Source organism: Entelurus aequoreus, linkage group LG15 (genome assembly GCF_033978785.1).
Source record: "Entelurus aequoreus isolate RoL-2023_Sb linkage group LG15, RoL_Eaeq_v1.1, whole genome shotgun sequence".
NCBI classification, from domain to species: domain Eukaryota; kingdom Metazoa; phylum Chordata; class Actinopteri; order Syngnathiformes; family Syngnathidae; genus Entelurus; species Entelurus aequoreus.
The window spans coordinates 43821579-43840876 of record NC_084745.1 but is presented as its reverse complement, the minus strand read 5'-3'; the positions used below and the strand labels follow the sequence as shown (position 1 = coordinate 43840876).

Here is a 19298-nt window from a genome sequence, read left to right as displayed (position 1 = left end):
CAGATGCACACTTCTACAATTGACGTCTACAAAAAGTCACAGTTCTGTTCTAATTTTAGGTAATTTAGTACAGGGTTCCCCAACCTTTTTTCCACCAGGGACCGGTTTAATGTATGCATTATTTTCATGGACCGGCTTTCTACGTGTGGCAGATAAAAACAGTAAAAAAAATTTGCCTGAAAAATTACCCTTTGGCTGCAGATTGCAGCCAAAGGGTAATTAACATTTTATATGTCCATTAATATGCATTGTCCCATGCACAATGCACATTAAAGGAGTTGTAATATACATCTATTAACAAGCTTATTGGTGTGTTTAGTGGGACAGGCGAAAGTTTGGTGGAGAAAACGCAGTAGTTTATAAATACATTTTTGTTTGTCTGCATCCCGGTAGCTAATGTGTCACGGACCGGTATCGGTCCCCGGACCGGTGGTTGGGGACCACTGATTTAGTACATGTAAAAGTCAAAAGTAATATTCATTACCACGCTGTCAGTGTGGTTATTGATGCTGTTGCACAGTTGTGACTAGACTTTTGACTATTACGGTGCATGCAACAATGGAGCATGCCTACTGGGATCAGTTTTGGTAATAACGGCGTTAACGAGTAATCAAATTCATTACTGTTCCCATCGTTGCAACGCTGTTGCCGTTACAGAGGATGTGAAGTGGCACGTTACTAAAGCTTGGTTGAATGAAGCGCGAAGTGTCAGGTTTCGGCCACACATTAGCTGCATGCAAAAAATGGGGCAGTGTGATGACGCCATTGTAAATACCCTGATAATGGTTGGCTGAGTGGGTGGATCATGCGCTGACTGACACATAATTAGACCCACGATAATTGCGACAAGTCGGAGTCAGGGAAATTTAAAGGTAGCGTTCTAAAACTAAGTACCAGCACTACTTTCTGCTCATTTAAGTTAAAAGCAAGAATCGTTATGCAATATGTCCCGGAAAAAAGCGTTCATCCACGTCTGCTCGAATCGCACCTCACATCATCACATGCCAACATGACACTTGCTGCTGCTGCTACCCCAAGCAACCACTTTTTAAAATCAGATTCATCACATGTAATTTGGATTAATCATGATTATTCACAGGTGATTTCTCCCTTGCATTGTTTAAATTAGCTTAAAAAAAAAAAAAGACCCCAATATTTCTACACAAATGCAATTTTATTATCAGAATGTCATTCAAGAACGTTTTTAAACGTTTTACTTGAAGGCATGTCATTTATCTGCCCAAAACTTGGTAACAGTTTTATCTCGAGTTCTTTCAGGCTGTATTTTGGTATACATGTACAGAGAACTGCACGACTTAAACGCCAAATATTATTTTGTGTCTTTTTGCCTAAGTTTACATTTTTGAATACCATATTTGGTTTTCTACTTTAAATTTTTTATGTTGTTACTTTACCAAATAGTTATTTTACTTTTTTTAATTTTTATTTCTATGCATATCATATGGCACACTATTGAGTTCAGATAAATGCCAAAGGATCTAAAATATTGTATATGGTATTTTTATTCTTCAATCAGTTCATATTAACATCTCTGACGTTAAAGTTTGTTATAGAACATAATAGCGTATAAAATAACGTCTCAGTTACTTGGCTGAGAAACTAATTACTCTTACAATGAGGTACTAACTCAATTACTTTTTGGGAGAATGAATTTGTAACTGTAACTAATTATTTTTATAAAGTAAGATGACCAACACTGACTGGGATAGAATGTTAAGATAGAATGTTTTTGTTACAACCTTTCAGAGACCCCATGTCGCGTAAAACAGCAAATTAGTCGATACAATGTACACTGTCTGTTGTCTTGACACCGCTATCTGTCAATCTTATAGGGTAACTTCTATAATCTGGTGTGTGTTACAGGACGACTGCTTGAGCTCCATCACCAGGTTCAGTTCAGCTTGCTGGACATCAGCTTCACTGCAAACACTCCACACGCACTTCATCAGATTGTTTGCAGGTACTCACATCTGGCTGGTTCTTATCAAAAACGCATTATAAATCAGTATTCTCCCTCTGGGTACAACTTTGAGGGATGGTGCTAAACAAACACACACACACAGCATAGTTTGTTTATTAAAATAACGTCATGTATAGATGTGTTCCATATGAATTATATCCTTATTACTGGTGCTGCATTGCAAATACAAGTCAATTAACTTGACCTTTCTGGGGGTGGCAGACCGCCCCTAATATAACGGTAGGGGAAACGCTGCAAATAAACATCACAATATCAAGGGCTTTAATTTTATGAAATATAAATGAAATAACCAGCCAATTACAAACAGAGAATAATCTTTTTTTATCTGTCTGTTTCTGTCTCTTCTCCAGCTCTGGTTCCTTGCCAACAAGTAGAAAACACTCCAAGCATCCTGGACATTGACATGTTCCACATTCTGGTAAATTGGACCCACTTTACATCCACCATAAATCCAACGTATATACATTTTTATCATTTTTAAAAAACAAATCAAAAAAACAATTAACCCCTTTCTCACTATTAGTGGTCTTGCATGCCTGAAAGCCTGAGGCTTTTACCACATAGTATAGTACTACTACCAGCTCTTAGTCAATCATGATAATTTCATAGGCTTTCGTCTTGTTAAGACATTCTGCAACATTCAACACCACTTACTTTTCTGCAAGTATTTGATTGTATCTTTTCATTGGACAACACAAAATAAATGACACTGTAATGTAATGTAAAGTAGTCAGTGTCCAGTTTAACATTTACCATTCTCTCAAAATAAGTCAACACATAGCCAAAATGTCTTAACCATAGGGTTGGGGGCCCATTGTTGGGCCGTCAGCACCTCCTAGAGGGTCACCAAAAAATAACTGTTTCTCACCTGCAGTAATGAAAATGTCAAATAAACAGAAGAAGTCTGGAACTCAAGTCATTGAAAAGTTTCTTAAGCACAAAAATTAGAACTAAAGTGGTGTAGCTGTATTTTCATTTGCACTTAAACTTTATTGACAATTAATTTAAGAAACATCATGTATTATTAAGTTATTTAGAATAAATTTTAGCACTGTGTAATTGTATGTACATTTATTTTTAATCAGTTTTTATGAGTCCTCTCTTTGCAGTATATTATTAATGTATTTTTGTAATCAGCCTAACCTAAGTCTTCATTATAATCTTTGTGATTAACACATGGTTTTATATCAAAACAAATCAAATCAACTTTATTTATAAAGCACATTTACAATTTACCACAGGGGTAGCCAAAGTGCTGTACAATGGGCAGGTTAAAAATAATACGAGAACCGAGCAAACACAACACAACACAAACAGACCACGATAAAAAATAAATAAATAAAATATAAAAACATAAAAACAGGCTCACAGCAGGTGTATTATGGGGCGCCATTGCAGGATGGATATCATTCAGTGTTAAAAGCCATGGAATAAAAGTATGTTTTTAAGAGAGATTTAAAAACAGGAAGAGAGGAGGCTTGTCTAACACTCAGAGGTAGGTCATTCCAGAGCTTGGGAGCAGCAGCAGCGAAAGCTCTGTCACCTCTAAGCTTCAGCCTTGTGTCCGGGACCGTCAGTAGCAGCTGATCGGCTGATCTTAGGGATCGGGTGGGGCAGTAAGGCTGAAGGAGGTCGGAGAGATATGTTGGCGCGAGGTTGTTTAGACATTTAAAAACAAATAAAAGGTGTTTAAAATTGATTCTGTAACGCACAGGGAGCCAGTGAAGAGACGCTAATATAGGGGTGATGTGCTCACATCTGCGGGTCTGTGTTAGCAGCAGAGTTCTGCACGAGCTGCAGGCGGGCGAGGGAGGCCTGGCTAATGCCTACATACAGGGCATTGCAGTAGTCTAAACGAGTCGAGATAAAGGCGTGGATTAATTTCTCGAGATCATGTCCTGATGGAAGCGGTTTCACTTTCGCTATTTGGCGTAATTGATAAAAGCTTTTTTGTACGACGCTGCTGATTTGTTTTTCGAATTTAAAATCTGTGTCGAACTTTACCCCCAGGTTTGTGACACAGTCGCTGAGATATGGGGTCAGAGTGCCGAGGTCAACGTTGGGGGAGGGGGAGCGACTTGGACCGAACAACATAACTTCTGTTTTATCTTCATTTAGGCTCAGGAAGTTAGCTGAAAGCCAGGCTTTGATGTCGTGCAGGCAGTCAATAAGACGTTACACCGTGTTATTTTGTGCCATGGGAAAATAAATCTGGCAATCATCGGCATAATATATAAATGAAATGCAATATCGTACTTCCTAAAAATAGAACCAAGGGGGAGAAGGTAAAGCGCAAATAAGATTGGGGCAAGGATTGAGCCCTGGGGAACCCCATGTGGTAAAGGAGCTGTGGAAGACATAAAACTGTCTATTTTTACACAAAAACTCCTGTCGGTTAAGTACGACCGGAACCAGCCCTTAATGCCCACACAGTTCTCAAGACGAGTGATATATATATCACTCGTCATGATATATATATAAATGATATATATATCACTTGACAAGGTTTTTCCTGTTAAACTGTAAGTAAGTTAGTAGGATACAGTATAATTATATGATCACAGTCAAGAGTAAGAGTACTACTTCAGTGTTTATAATTGAGTGGGACCCGGGCCCCTCTGTAGTAGAAAAGTTGGGCCCCGAGGTCATATAAACCACTCGCAACAAAAGTGAAAATGTCCAAACTGGGGCCAATGTGTGATTTTCCCTCACAGGTGTCATATGACTGTTACAAGGTTTAATCAGGAGCATGTGTATTAAATTTAGTGGTGGCCCGATCCAAAATTTATATAGGGCCTATGTCCGATATAAACAAAAAAAACAAGTATCGGATTATATGGGTTTGCACGTAAAATGTCCGATATAAGCTCCAATACAAGCAGTGTGACAGCGTGTTTTCTTGTGCAAAGTGGGCAGCCAGTTAACATCAAAATGTCCTCCAATAAGCACACAGGGTTGCTCTTTTCTTCTATTTCAGTTGAGTAATTTACAAATGGTAAACGTAGTAGGCTATCGGATACCAGGAGCTAGCAGCTACGCAACAACTAAGCACAAATTAGACATACGTAAAAAGTGTCCAAAATCGAACTCCTCTAAGACGACCACTGAGGGTACAGATGACGACGTTGCCAAACGTGTCTCCAGACCTAAACCCTATTGAGTGACTTGGGGGCATCCTTAAAAAGATGGTGGAGGAGCCAGGTGTAAGAGAATTCCAGATGCAAATGATAACTGTAGCTATACTAAATATTGACAAAATAGTGGTCTTGACATTAATTCCTGTGTGTTTGCTGTATTTTGAGGGGACAGTAAATGTGTTTTTTCGGGTTCCAAAAAGTGGACACACCCATGGGGGAAAAGGGCATCTGAATCTACTTTTCTTCTATCACATAACTCATGAGTCTTGTTTACTTTTTACAGGTTTACACCGTGCTATCATACACCTCTGTTCACAGTCTGGACCAATCAGGACGTAATGGGATCGACTCTGCTCATATCCATCTCCTTCACCTTATCACTGTTGCTCACATGGTTCAGGTCCTGCTCACCTCGACCACGGGTAGCTCACTCAAATCACAAGTATCGTTTACGGTTTACAAAAGCAAAAAACTGTCGGTTCACATTCTTACCTGTTATATTTTCTCTTGCTGCCGGAGTAGAGGAGGTTTGCATGGAACAGGAAGGTGGGGGATCTGAGGAGGAGGAGCTTGCCTGTCAACTCTACAACACACTGAGGAAACACCTGGACGGGTCAGTCCAAATAACCCCTGAAATATTATTGTGTCGACAACTCTAACCATTACTCTCATTGTGTGTTTGTTTTTAGCATTTTACCTGACGTGGCTTCTTGGCAACTATGGCATTGTGTTAAGGCTGGCGTCTTCCCGTTCCTCAGATCTGCCGCTCTTTTTTTTCATTACCTGAACTCTACAGCGCCACCAGCTGACCTACAAGGTAAGTAGTTACAATAGTAACATAATGTATTGGAACCCGCTTATTATGCAAAACCAACTTTTTAGTATCAGTACCTGTTTTTGTGTGTTTGGGATTTGCATAAGTCCCGAAAATGTAAACTCAAACCATGGAGAGATATTTTTAAAACATCTCGCCTTCCTTCATTCTTCCTCCAAACGAGCCAATCGGAATTTGCACAATTTGTGATGTTTTTCCTATTGGTGACGTCAGCAGATGATCCATAACTGGTAGAGGTTTACCAGAAGAGCTTTGCTCGAGGCCGCCATTGTAGTCCGACACTGTAGTCAATAAGCTCCTTCTTTTTCCCTATCCTCTTGTTGTGGGGCAGACTGGCTCGTACATGCACATGCATCCTCCGCTGTTGCCATTTCTCATACAAAGTAGCGTATAGTTCGAACTTATATCTGTCAGCAGACACCACGTTGAAGCGCTCAAAACTACAACATAGCTGACCAAAGTGGAGTCGTGTAAAAAGGACTGTCCACAAAACGGCGCATTCTGATGAGAAGGAAAAGGTTCGGTTGGTAGATCGGTCGTGCCAGCAACTTGAGGCTTCCAGGTTCGATCCCCGCTTCCGCCATACCGGTCACTCCCGTTGTGTCCTTGAGCAAGATACTTTACCCACCTGTTCCCAGTGCCACCCACACTTGTTCAAATGTAACTTAGATAATGGCTTTCACTATGTAAAGTGCTTTGAGTTACTAGAGAAAAGCGCTATATAAATATAATGAACTTCACTTTTAAATGGAGAAAAAAATCATAACGTGACCCCTTTAAGTCAGTCCGTCTTATATTGACAACCCATCTATTGACCAACTCATCAAGTCACAGTCAATCGTGTTCACTACCCTATTACTGTACTAAAAAGTGAGCCTAAGTCGACGTCATAGTCGACTTGCTTGCTTTAGCATATTAGTATCCTTCAATCCATTTTCTACTGCTTGTCCCTTTTGGGGCGGCGGGGGGTGCTGGAGCCTATCTCAGCTGCATTCGGGCGGAAGGCGGGGTACACCCTGGACAAGTCGCCACCTCATCGCAGGGCCAACACTGATAGACAGACAACATTCACACTCACATTATGATATTATTAAATATGAAATTATGGAAGGGATTAAGCAACAAACTCAATGTACGAACATGCAACAGTTTGGGATATATACACTAAAAAATAAAACAAACAAAACGTCAGTGGTATAAATCCAAACGTGGGAAGTGAACAAATGAATGCATTAATAAATGCTGTACAACTGAGAAGAGGTCGGAATAAATAAGATTTGCTTCTTCCTCTTTTGCCCTCTTCAGACATGTTAAATTGTAAGACTGTGAATACATGCTGTGTACAACAATGTAACCTTGTATGCATGTTCCAAATAAACCAGAACCCTTATATTATTGTGCAGGTGCAGGACCTGGCCAATGGGAGGCCGTGTGTAGCTACCTCAATCTGCCCTCCAACCTGCTTCAGATCTACCAGAGCCAACAAGCCGTGCTGGAACCACTCATACACAGGTAACACTTCATATCTGCATCAGCCTCTCAAGCAGGACTGTACAGACGTTTCTCTACAAAGACTGCATACAGAAAATGCAAAGGCTTTGATTTTCATGACATGTAATTAGTGTTATCAAATGCGCTAAAAAAACAGTGCATTGTAGGTCCAGACAAACTAGAAATAATCAGATTACAAAGCACATTCTGGCCAAAATGTTGGTCAAGTGCAAACCTGCGCTCCCTGCAGAGTGCGAACAAGGGCATCTTATTGACATTCCACCATATCAGTGCTATTTGCATCCCTACAAAACAAAATGTATAATGCACAATAAAATTAACTGATTGCACTTTTAATCAATACAATTTAAAAGATGAACTCAAATAACACTGGGAAAATAGCATTTGTTGCATGTACCCACTTCCTAAAATCTAACTCTACAGTGAAATCAAATCATTTAAATCCTTCAGAAATGTTGATATATTTTACATCTGTGTTACTGCTGATCCCAACTATACTTTTAAGTTTTGTTTTTAAACCATTCATTTAGTTAAAATTCACACCCCTCTGGAAAATGTGGAATATTCCACAAGTCACATGGTTTACACGCAGGAAATTGCATCATTCACATCCGCTGTAGGCTATGTGGATAACAAACACATTGTTTCTGTTTTTTCAACTATATATGTTTTAACTAACTTTAAATAAATCAATTCAGATCCGATTAGGGATTGTTATTTAAAACAATTCTGAATCAATTTAAAGGGGATTTAAATGTTGCCCATCGTTCACAATCCTTATTTAAGACAAGCACACATACTGTATGTTTTTATTTTTTTCATGCATTCTCACTAGTAAATAAATGTGATCAAAATTCCTCTTACAATGCAGTGTATATACGCTGCAAGTATATATGTAATGTAGTAACATTTATGATAACATGTAATAGTCACCTATTTTGCTCATTTTAAGCATACAGCGGCGCGTTAATTTAAAAAACGCATCACAACGTTTAATTTTTCCTTTGACAACATCACTGATTACTACTCACTACAGACTTCATGAGAGACAACAAACATGGATGATAGAATATACATTCCATGATCAGGCTATCCGCCGGGTCTTAAAAGGTCTTAAATCCATCAATTTTAATGTCTAAAATTCTCAAAAAATCTCATAAAAGGTCTTAAATACGATTTCAAAAGGTCTTAAGAATCTATTTATATTAATTTTATTAAGAATTTGCATAAACGTCAGTCTTTTAAATAATTAAATTTTTGAAGATTATAACGGAACTAAAATAATTAATCCAAATTAATCCTGCACCATCAGCTAGTGAGTGTCCTGTAGGTGTGTTGTTACAGCTTAGCATAGCAGCGGAGAAAACTAAACCAAATTACTTGCATAAGATGTGTAAGTGCAAGTTCAGCGATTTATGGCACCGAAACCATCAATTTAATGCATGCCTATAGCCGGTAGATTGAAAAGGTATTAGTGTGTTTAGATGTGGAACCATTGCGGAGGGAAGCATTTGTAAACATTGCAGTGAAAGTGAATAGAATGATAATGTAAAAGTAAAAAATCTGGGATAAGTCTGTGTCAAAAAATGCTATGCTATACTATACAAGGATCAACTTAACCCCCCAAAGAAGTGTTATGTGGGTGAAGTGGCGCCTATTGCAGAAGGAGATCAATATAAGATGTTTACTAGTGAAATCATACTACTACTTACAGTAAGCACGTGCGCATTTCTCTGTGTTAGTAGTGTACTCACAGCAGTAAAACCCTAAAAAACATAATTATTTTATATTATTTCTATTATGTATTCCAATATTTTCAGGTCAGCTTCTCATGTCTAATATTTTCTCCAAGTTTGAACAGCAACTGAGGTTGTCTGTTTAGTGTTTACACTCAGTTTATGGTGGGGTTAGGAAAGAAAGGAAGATTTGCGAATGTCATCTTGTCATGCTCAAATTCATTGATTGATTGATTGATTGAAACTTTTATTATTAGATTGCACAGTGAAGTACATATTCCATACAATTGAACACTAAATGTTAACACCCGAATACGTTTTTCAACTTGTTTAAGTCAGGGTCCACTTAAATTGATTCATGATACAGATATATACTATTTTCATAATACAGTCATCACACAAGATAATCATCAGAGTATATACAATGAATTATTTACATTATTTACATTATTTAGAATCGAATACAAATAAAAAATAGTCCTTGTTTGTCAGCAATATGTTTTCAAAAAAGTCACAAAAAAAAGTATAAACACATTCAAACATACCAGATACAAAATGTGCTGAGCACATTTCAATGTTAGGGATAACATTGAAATTTTGAATTCACATCCAAATTCAGTTTGAGGCTTACAAGCCATAATCACCTTCTTTCTTTTTGGACAATCGCTCTGTCTGCACTCTGTTTTTAGATACTGTACTGTCAATGTTTTTATCTGTTTGGTCAATTCTGACAGCCGCAAAAACACTGCAAAAGTTAACCATTTAGCTTTAGCAAAGATGCTAACAGTCTCTTTCTTTTCTATACCATTGCTGATGTTCTGCTTGTTGTTACATGAAAACACTAATATGGCAAATCTGAAAAACTGCTGTTATGATGTTAGATCTTTTAAATTAGCTGGTGTAGTTTAACCATTTTGTTTTCTAATGTGAAAGAGCAGTGAATTAATTCATATACTTACAATTCATTTTGACCCTCTGATGTTCCTTAATGTCTTTGTACTTTTTTGTTTGTATGAATGTGAAATGGTCTTAAATTATTTTCAATATGGTCTTAAAGTCTTAAATTTGACTTGTAGAAACCTGGAGAAACCCTGATGATGAAGTAGGTAAGGGATTCATAAGGCCCCAGTCTTGGGTGGAGCTTGCGGAAAGGAGGGTGGGTGGGGTCTAATAATTTTTGCAATGCAGGCTGCTGAAAATGATGGAAAGCGCCACTCTACATAAACTGACTCTGTGGTCAAAGTTGGAATTGCCACAAAACACGTTTTAAGACAGGGGTGGTAAACTCCCTATAACTGCGAGGGCCACGTCACAGTTATAGTTACCCTCAGAGGGCCGCTTTTAACAATGAGTAAAATATACAATATATATGTTTATATATATATATATAATATATTAACAATTAGATAAGATGCAAAAAAAATATTTACATTTTACTTTAAAAACTGGAAGCTCAGTCACCAGAATTTTACAGTAAAAGCAGTGGGTTTCTTACATCAATCCAACCATCCATCTTCTACCGCTTGTCCCTTTTTTGGGGTCGCGGGGGGTGCTGGAGCCTATCTCAGCTGCATTCGGGCGAAATTGAATAAATGGAATGGAAAAACAAAACCACTTTTTTTAGCAGTAAAATTCAAGCAACAGAGCTGCCAGTTTTTTTTGTTGCTTTTTTAAAATGTTTTAGTGTCTTACTGTATATGGGAAAAACATTACCAAAGTTGATTTTACTGTAAAAAACTCAGTCGGCGGAATTTAACCATAAAATCTATTGTCAATTTTACAGTCTACAATTTGATTGATAATTTGTTTTGAAATCATAAGTCAAGCAGATATTTAAGTACAGTATTTATCTTTATTTTAACAAAAAATATTTTTGGAATACATGATATAATATTTAGATTTTGATAATATTGATTTTTTTAAAATATACAATTGCAAGCAGTACATGATTTTTAATGTCAAAAGGGAAAGAACAAATATATTTAGTAAGAAAAGACTAAGCATTTTATTAACGCATACTATTTCCAGGCTTTCGTGGACCACATAAAGTAATGTGGCGGGCCAGATTTGGCCCCCGGGACTTGAGTTTGACACCTGTGTTTTAAGATATTCAACACTCTCCTGTCTGGCGACTTAAGTGGATAGTGCACCCCTCCCATTCGTCATGCTTCATGTGTCAGGTAAACCGCAACGAATGGGGCCATATGAACCGCCTTCCTACTGTAACTAATGTTGTGGGGACCCACTGAATTTTCCCAACCTTCTACTCTAATCACCACCAGTGAGGTCCAGGTGCTGTCTGCATTAAAACCCTGCTTGTGTGTTGCAGTTGGTGTGCTCACCCAGCCGTCAGACAGACACTGGAGGGCTGCGGGTTCATGGTCCAATTTCCCAGAGAATCCAACAGATTGATCGACCTGCCTGAAGACTACAGCGTTCTTATTAACCAGGCATCCAGCTTCACGTCAGTACACGCTCAAGTTTGCCAGACATGCACCACCATCTTGTTGAAGACCTGTTCTATGTCGCCCCACCTGTGCAGGTGCCCCCGCTCAGGAGGAGACAAGTCGCGTGCTCCCACTCTGTGTCTGGTGTGCGGTTCCATGCTGTGCTCTCAGAGTTACTGCTGTCAGACCGAGGTGGACGGCGAGGACGTCGGCGCCTGCACCGCCCACACCTTCACGTGCGGCGCTGGTCTCGGGCTCTTCCTAAGGTACCACACGCAGCTCATCATTAAGGACACACTTAGACTTAGACTTGGACTTAGACAAACTTTATTGATCCACAAGGGAAATTGTTCCACACAGTAGCTCAGTTACAAAGGATGGAAAAGATAATGCACATAAGGGATCAAAAAGAGGGCGAAAACAAAAGGTATAAAGTAGACTAAAAATGTACCATAGTAGCAATATAAAATATAACATTTTTGTAATATTTACATATTATATATAAAGTATACAATATATACTGATATATTATGTTGTATTATATTCTTATATACCATATTTTTCGGACTATAAGTCAGTTTTTTTCATAGTTTGGCCGGGGGTGCGACTTATACTCAGGAGCGACTTGTGTGTGAAATTATTAAAACATTAGCGTAAAATATCAAATCATATTATTTAGCTCATTCACGTAAGAGACTAGACGTATAAGGTTTCATGGGATACACTGTTGATTATACATACATGTCCTTTAAAACTGACTTTGATACGTTGATTATACATACATGTCCTTTAAAACTGACTTTGATACTGTGTTGATTATACATACATGTCCTTTAAAACTGACTTTGATAAAACGTTGATTATACATACATGTCCTTTAAAACTGACTTTGATAAAATGTTGATTTTACATACATGTCCTTTAAAACTGACTTCGATAAGTTGATTATACATACATGTCCTTTAAAACTGACATTGATACAACGTTGATTATACATACATGTCTTTTAAAACTGACTTAGATACAACGTTGATTATACATACATGTCCTTTAAAACTGACTTTGATACAACGTTGATTATACATACATGTCCTTTAAAACTGACTTTGATAAGTTGATTATACATACATGTCCTTTAAAACTGACTTTGATACATTGATTATACATACATGTCCTTTAAAACTGACTGATACAACGTTGATTATACATACATGTCCTTTAAAACTGACTGATACGTTGATTGTACATACATGTCCTTTAAAACTGACTTTGATAAGTTGATTATACATACATGTCCTTTAAAACTGACTTTAAAAAGTTGATTATACATACATGTCTTTTAAAACTGACTGATACAACGTTGATTATACATACATGTCCTTTAAAATAAAGCTGACTTTGATACAACGTTGATTATACATACATGTCCTTTAAAACTGACTTTGATAAGTTGATTATACATACATGTCCTTTAAAACTGACTGATACAACGTTGATTATACATACATGTCCTTTAAAACTGAATTTGATACATTGATTATACATACATGTCCTTTAAAACTGACTGATACAACGTTGATTATACATACATGTCCTTTAAAACTGACTTTGATACAACGTTGATTATACATACATGTCCTTTAAAACTGACTTTGATAAGTTGATTATACATACATGTCCTCTAAAACTGACTTTGATACAATGTTGATTGTACATACATGTCCTTTAAAACTGACTTTGATAAGTTGATTATACATACATGTCCTTTAAAACTGACTTTGATACAACGTTGATTATACATACATGTCCTTTAAAACTGACTTTGTTACATTGATTATACATACATGTCCTTTAAAACTGACTTTGATGCAACAATGATTATACATACGTTTCCTTTAAAAGTGACTTTGATACATTGATTATACATACATGTCCTTTAAAACTGACTGATACAACGGTGATTATACATACATGTCCTTTAAAACTGACTTTGATACAACGTTGATTATACATACATGTCCTTTAAAACTGACTTTGATACATCGATTATACATACATGTCCTTTAAAACTGACTTTGATACAACGTTGATTATACATATATGTCCTTTAAAACTGACTTTGATACAACGTTGATTATACATACATGTCCTTTAAAACTGACTTTGATACAACGTTGATTATACATACATGTCCTTTAAAACTGACTTTGATAAGTTGATTATACATACATGTCCTTTAAAGGCCTACTGAAAGCCACTACTACCGACCACGCAGTCTGATAGTTTATATATCAATGATGAAATCTTAACATTGCAACACATGCCAATACAGCCGGGTTAACTTATAAAGTGACATTTTAAAATTCCCGGGAAATATCCGGCTGAAACATCGCGGTATGATGACGTATGCGCGTGACGAAGTCAGAGTAACGGAAGTTATGGTACCCCGTAGAATCCTATACAAAAAGCTCTGTTTTCATTTCATAATTCCACAGTATTCTGGACATCTTTTGCAATTTTTTTAATGAACAATGAAGGCTGCAAAGAAGACAGTTGTAGGTGGGATCAGTGTATTAGCAGCGGACTACAGCAACACAACCAGGAGGACTTTGTTGGAGCGCTAGCCGCGCTAGCCGCGCTAGCCGCCGACTTCACCTTGACTTCCTACGTCTCCGGGCCGCCAAACGCATCGGGTGAAGTCCTTCGTCCTTCTGCCGATCGCTGGAACGCAGGTGAGCACGGGTGTTGATGAGCAAATGAGGGCTGGCTGGCGTAGGTGGAGAGCTAATGTTTTTAGCATAGCTCTGTGCAGTGCGGTTGCTAAGTTAGCTTCAATGGCGTCGTTAGCACAGGTATTGTTAACCTTCACCAGCCTGGAAAGCATTAACCGTGTATTTACATGTCCACGGTTTAATAGTATTGTTGATTTTCTATCTATCCTTCCAGTCAGGGGTTTATTTCTTTTGTTTCTATATGCAGTTAAAGCAAGATGCTATCACGTTAGCTCGTAGCTAAAGCATTTCGCCGATGTATTGTCGTGGAGATAAAAGACACTGAATGTCCATTTCGCGTTCTCGACTCTCATTTTCAAGAGGATATAGTATCCGAGGTGGTTTAAAATACAAATCTGTGATCTACAATAGAAAAAGGAGAGTGTGGAATCCAATGAGCCAGCTTGTACCTAAGTTACGGTCAGAGCGAAAAAAGATACGTCCATCACTGCCTCTCAAGTCATTCACTGTAACGTTCCTCATCTACGAATCTTTCATCCTCGCTCAAATTAATGGGGTAATCATCACTTTCTCAGTCCGAATCTCTCTCTCGCTCCATTGTAAACAATGGGGAATTGTGAGGAATACTAGCTCCTGTGACGTCACGCTACTTCCGGTACAGGCAAGGCTTTTTTTTATCAGCGAGCAAAAGTTGCGAACTTTATCGTCGATTTTCTCTACTAAATCCTTTCAGCAAAAATATGGCAATATCGCGAAATGATCAAGTATGACACATAGAATGGATCTGCTATTCCCGTTTAAATTAAAAAAAATCATTTCAGTAGGCCTTTAAAACTGACTGATACAACATTGGTTATACATACATGTCCTTTAAAACTGACTTTGATATGTTGATTATACATACATGTCCTTTAAAACTGACATTGATAAGTTGATTATACATACATGTCCTTTAAAACTGACTTTGATAAAACGTTGATTTTACATACATGTCCTTTAAAACTGACTGATACAACGTTGGTTATACATACATGTCCTTTAAAACTGACATTGATAAGTTGATTATACATACATGTCCTTTAAAACTGACTTTGATAAAACGTTGATTTTACATACATGTCCTTTAAAACTGACTGATACAACGTTGGTTATACATACATGTCCTTTAAAACTGACATTGATAAGTTGATTATACATACATGTCCTTTAAAACTGACATTGATAAGTTGATTATACATACATGTCCTTTAAAACTGACTTTGATAAAACGTTGATTTTACATACATGTCCTTTAAAACTGACTGATACAACGTTGGTTATACATACATGTCCTTTAAAACTGACTTTGAAACACTGTTGCAATATAGTTGTAGTTATGGCAGAACAGCGCCCTCTGCTGGTTGCTTGTACATAATGACATCTATTTTGGCCTTTTGTTGTTGCTTCACAGCGTTCTGTTTAGCTATTCCCTCCCGTGTGTTTGTGCTGGACTTGATAGCAAACATCCTGTCTTGTGACTCTTACAGGATTTACATTTAAAATGCATTTAACAAAATTGTGTGTTTGTCCCAGGGTCCGAGAGAGTCAGGTTCTGTTTGTGGCAGGCAAGACCAAGGGCTGCTTCTACCCGCCCCCATACCTGGACGACTATGGCGAGACGGACCAGGGTCTCAAGTGAGTGTGTAGCCGTTAGCGTTAGCGCCCGCGCCGTGCCTCGCGGTCACGTCGTGATTTTGTGCGGCTCTTCCCGCAGGCGAGGGAATCCCCTGCATCTTTGCGTGGAGCGCTACAGGAAGATCGAGCGTCTGTGGCGTCAGCACGGCATCGCCGAGGTCATCGGGCACGCTCAGGAGGCCAATCAGACGCTTGTCGCCATCGACTGGCAGCACTTGTGACGACCTTTTTTTTTCCCTTGGGAGTCCAAAGCCACAAGATATACACTTGAATCCTGATATCTTATCAAAGCAGCAAAAGAACTGAGCAGATTTTTATTGCTGACGAAGCGCTTTAGTCGATTATTCATTTCTGCGTCTGGGGTGTCCAAAGGGTGGCCCTTTTTTTTTTAGCCCCTGGCATATTGTAAAAATTAACACAAAGTTACAATGATTCGTTTCAATCACTAAGCAAACACAGTTGAACCCGCTAACGACTCATTAAGTCCTTCCACAAATTCAACCAATCTCCGCTGTCCAAGCTTTGCAATTTTTCCAAATATTTGAGCCAATCAGATTTGTTTCTGAGCACAATATCGCTATTATTAATTGTTCAAACGGCACAATAAATACTTCCTGTTCCTGTTTACGGCACTAAGCCTTCTAGGTAATGTAGTATATCAACATTTAGTCTCCAGGTGACGTGTATTTATATATTTATTTAACCTTTACTTATCCAGGGTAAGACAATTAACTGATTTTCTTCCGCAATGCTGACCTAGCAAAGAGGCAGTATTTACATGTTAGAGATGTTGAAGTGTGATGATGATCTCGTTTACCAACGAAAGTCTGCACCGCAGACTGCGCTCAACAATTCACAAATGCTCTTAACGGCATCAACACTGTTTTTATTTTCCAAAGTTTTTGTTCACTTCCTGATCATTTTGAGGTTACAAGGAACACTTAAAAACATTGATAATCAATTCATCAAATTCTAAGTTAATTCAAGCCCCAAAACCCTGCAACATTTGCCGCAAGTTCTGGAAAAAGCTGCTGCAAATGTACCGGTAATCTTTTTAATGACGCAAAAATCACAAAAAGGGCCAACGAAATCCTGGAGTGAAGCACCCGCTTATGTCAACATCCTTTGACGCCTCCCAGACTGAGGCTGCCAACAAAAAGTCACGTAGCAAAGATGGAGGTCGGAATTAATTGAGCGATGATTCATTTATCATATCAGGCAGTCGTGTATCTTTGATGTTTTCAGGTTTTTGCTTGGCAGTGAATCTTTTTACCGACATGTTTATTTTTGTCATTCTTAAATCAAATCTGCAAGAAGAGTCTTTTTTTTTTTATATTAGTCCATCTAATTTCTTATCAAACATCAAGACTCTTTGGAGTAAAGACACCATTTTTTGGTCAGATTTTGGTTGTTGGGAATTTTTGGTTTGTTAGTTTTGCTGCCTCAGCACACAGCATGTTGCTGAGTCAGCATCTCTGCATTGATCACATCTCACTTGTCAATATGTGAATTGTTGTATAGATGAGGATGTACAAAATGTAGAAGAAGAGCAGACAATAAAAACTTGGGGATGTTTTTGTTTTCTTGAATCTATATTTCTTAAATCTTGATCTCATTGTATATATATACATACAGATATGCATACATACATATACATATATATACACATATCTACATTTATACATATGTATATACATATATATATACACAGATATATATACATATGTATATACATATATTTATATATGTATCCATATCTGTATGTATATATATATATATGTAGTTATATATGTATGTATATATATGTGTATACATATATACACGTGTGTATATATGTATATACATATGTATGTGTGTATGTATATATATATACACATACAGTATATACACATACATATGTATAAATATATGTATATATATATACACACATGTATATATATATATATATATATGTATATACATATGTATGTGTATATACTGTATGTGTATACATATGTATATATATATATACTGTAGGAGCCAAATAGAGAGCCATACTTGAATCTATGTTTATTTTATATTTTGGAGTGATTGATGTGTGTATGTCAGTGTGCACCCTTTGCAGGTGGTGAAAAGTTCCCACGCAGGCCTATAAGGGGCAGGAGTGCGCTGGGCGCGTGATTGGCAGTCGGGCAGTCTTTGACCTCACCTGTCTGTAGACCTCAGCTTTATATAAGCTACCATTTATTTTGTTTCCCGAGTATTCTGTTTTTGGGACCACGATCACCGCGTAATGATTTTTAAAAGTTGCATTACAAACATTTGGTGACGGGCTTGCGCGCGCGCGCCCGACGGCCCGTGAACGGACATTTAATTCCCAAAAAGGATAAAGACTATTTTTGGAATCCTTTATATTCACTTGGAAGTGTAAACATTTTTTGATGTACCAAGTGAAGGATTTTTGTTGATTAAAAGAGGAAAATGTCAACTAATAATTCAGCCGAAGGAGGGGAAATGACGACGATTGCGCAGGAGGCTTCTCGTGTGCGCGCCGCCAGAATAGGCAAAATGTCACACATAAGGCGAATGAACATTGTGCGCAATTTGATGGTGGATGCAGAGGCTTTAAAAGAAGTGAAAATAAATATGAGCAAGTGTAATGAGTTCCTAATGGAGTTTAAATCTCTGCACAGATCATATTCTGAAGGTTTAGAGCCAGACGAGCGAAGGGCTGATGACCAAACATGGTATCGCCTAAAATTGCTCTAATAGATGCCTTTGAAGCTGAGGTGTCCCGATGGATATCAGATCTTGAAAACCCCTCAACCCACACCTGTGCTCCTCCACCCGACGACATTGATATATTTAAAGACAGTGATTTAATAACTGGTCATTTTAAGGACAATTTAGAGGAAGTGGACAGCCTATATAGGCATGAACTAACTGGTCACCCAGGCATAGTGTCAAGCAGGGGAGCATCAGTCAAGTCCTTCAGTTCAGGACGGTCGTCCAATAATTCCTCTTCATCATTGCGGATTAGAGCTGAGGCGGAAAAGGCTGCTTTGACAGCCAGGGCAGCAAGGTTGCAGGAAAAGCATTATATCTTGGAGCAGGAGTTAATGTGCAGGGAAAAAGAGAGGCTTTGGAGTTAAAAACAGAAATAGAGGCGGCTAATGCTAAAATTGACTACTTGAGGGAAGTAGAAGGTTTAGAGGTGCATGGCGCAGATCAGAGAGCAGCGGTT

General features: G+C 37.9%; 1 protein-coding gene across 1 annotated transcript in view; it reads left to right on the top strand.

Moving 5' to 3' along the window:
* Window positions 1-17650, top strand: part of ubr2 (ubiquitin protein ligase E3 component n-recognin 2) — an 87849-nt gene extending 70199 nt beyond the window's left edge. The window contains exons 37-46 of the mRNA XM_062021566.1: window positions 1885-1981; window positions 2353-2420; window positions 5423-5561; window positions 5662-5752; window positions 5829-5956; window positions 7378-7486; window positions 11552-11686; window positions 11765-11935; window positions 15974-16075; window positions 16155-17650. Coding sequence (XP_061877550.1) covers window positions 1885-1981; window positions 2353-2420; window positions 5423-5561; window positions 5662-5752; window positions 5829-5956; window positions 7378-7486; window positions 11552-11686; window positions 11765-11935; window positions 15974-16075; window positions 16155-16296 — 1182 coding nt within the window. The 3' untranslated portion in view covers window positions 16297-17650. The remainder of the gene's footprint in view (window positions 1-1884; window positions 1982-2352; window positions 2421-5422; window positions 5562-5661; window positions 5753-5828; window positions 5957-7377; window positions 7487-11551; window positions 11687-11764; window positions 11936-15973; window positions 16076-16154) is intronic.
* Window positions 17651-19298: the final 1648 nt, after the last annotated feature.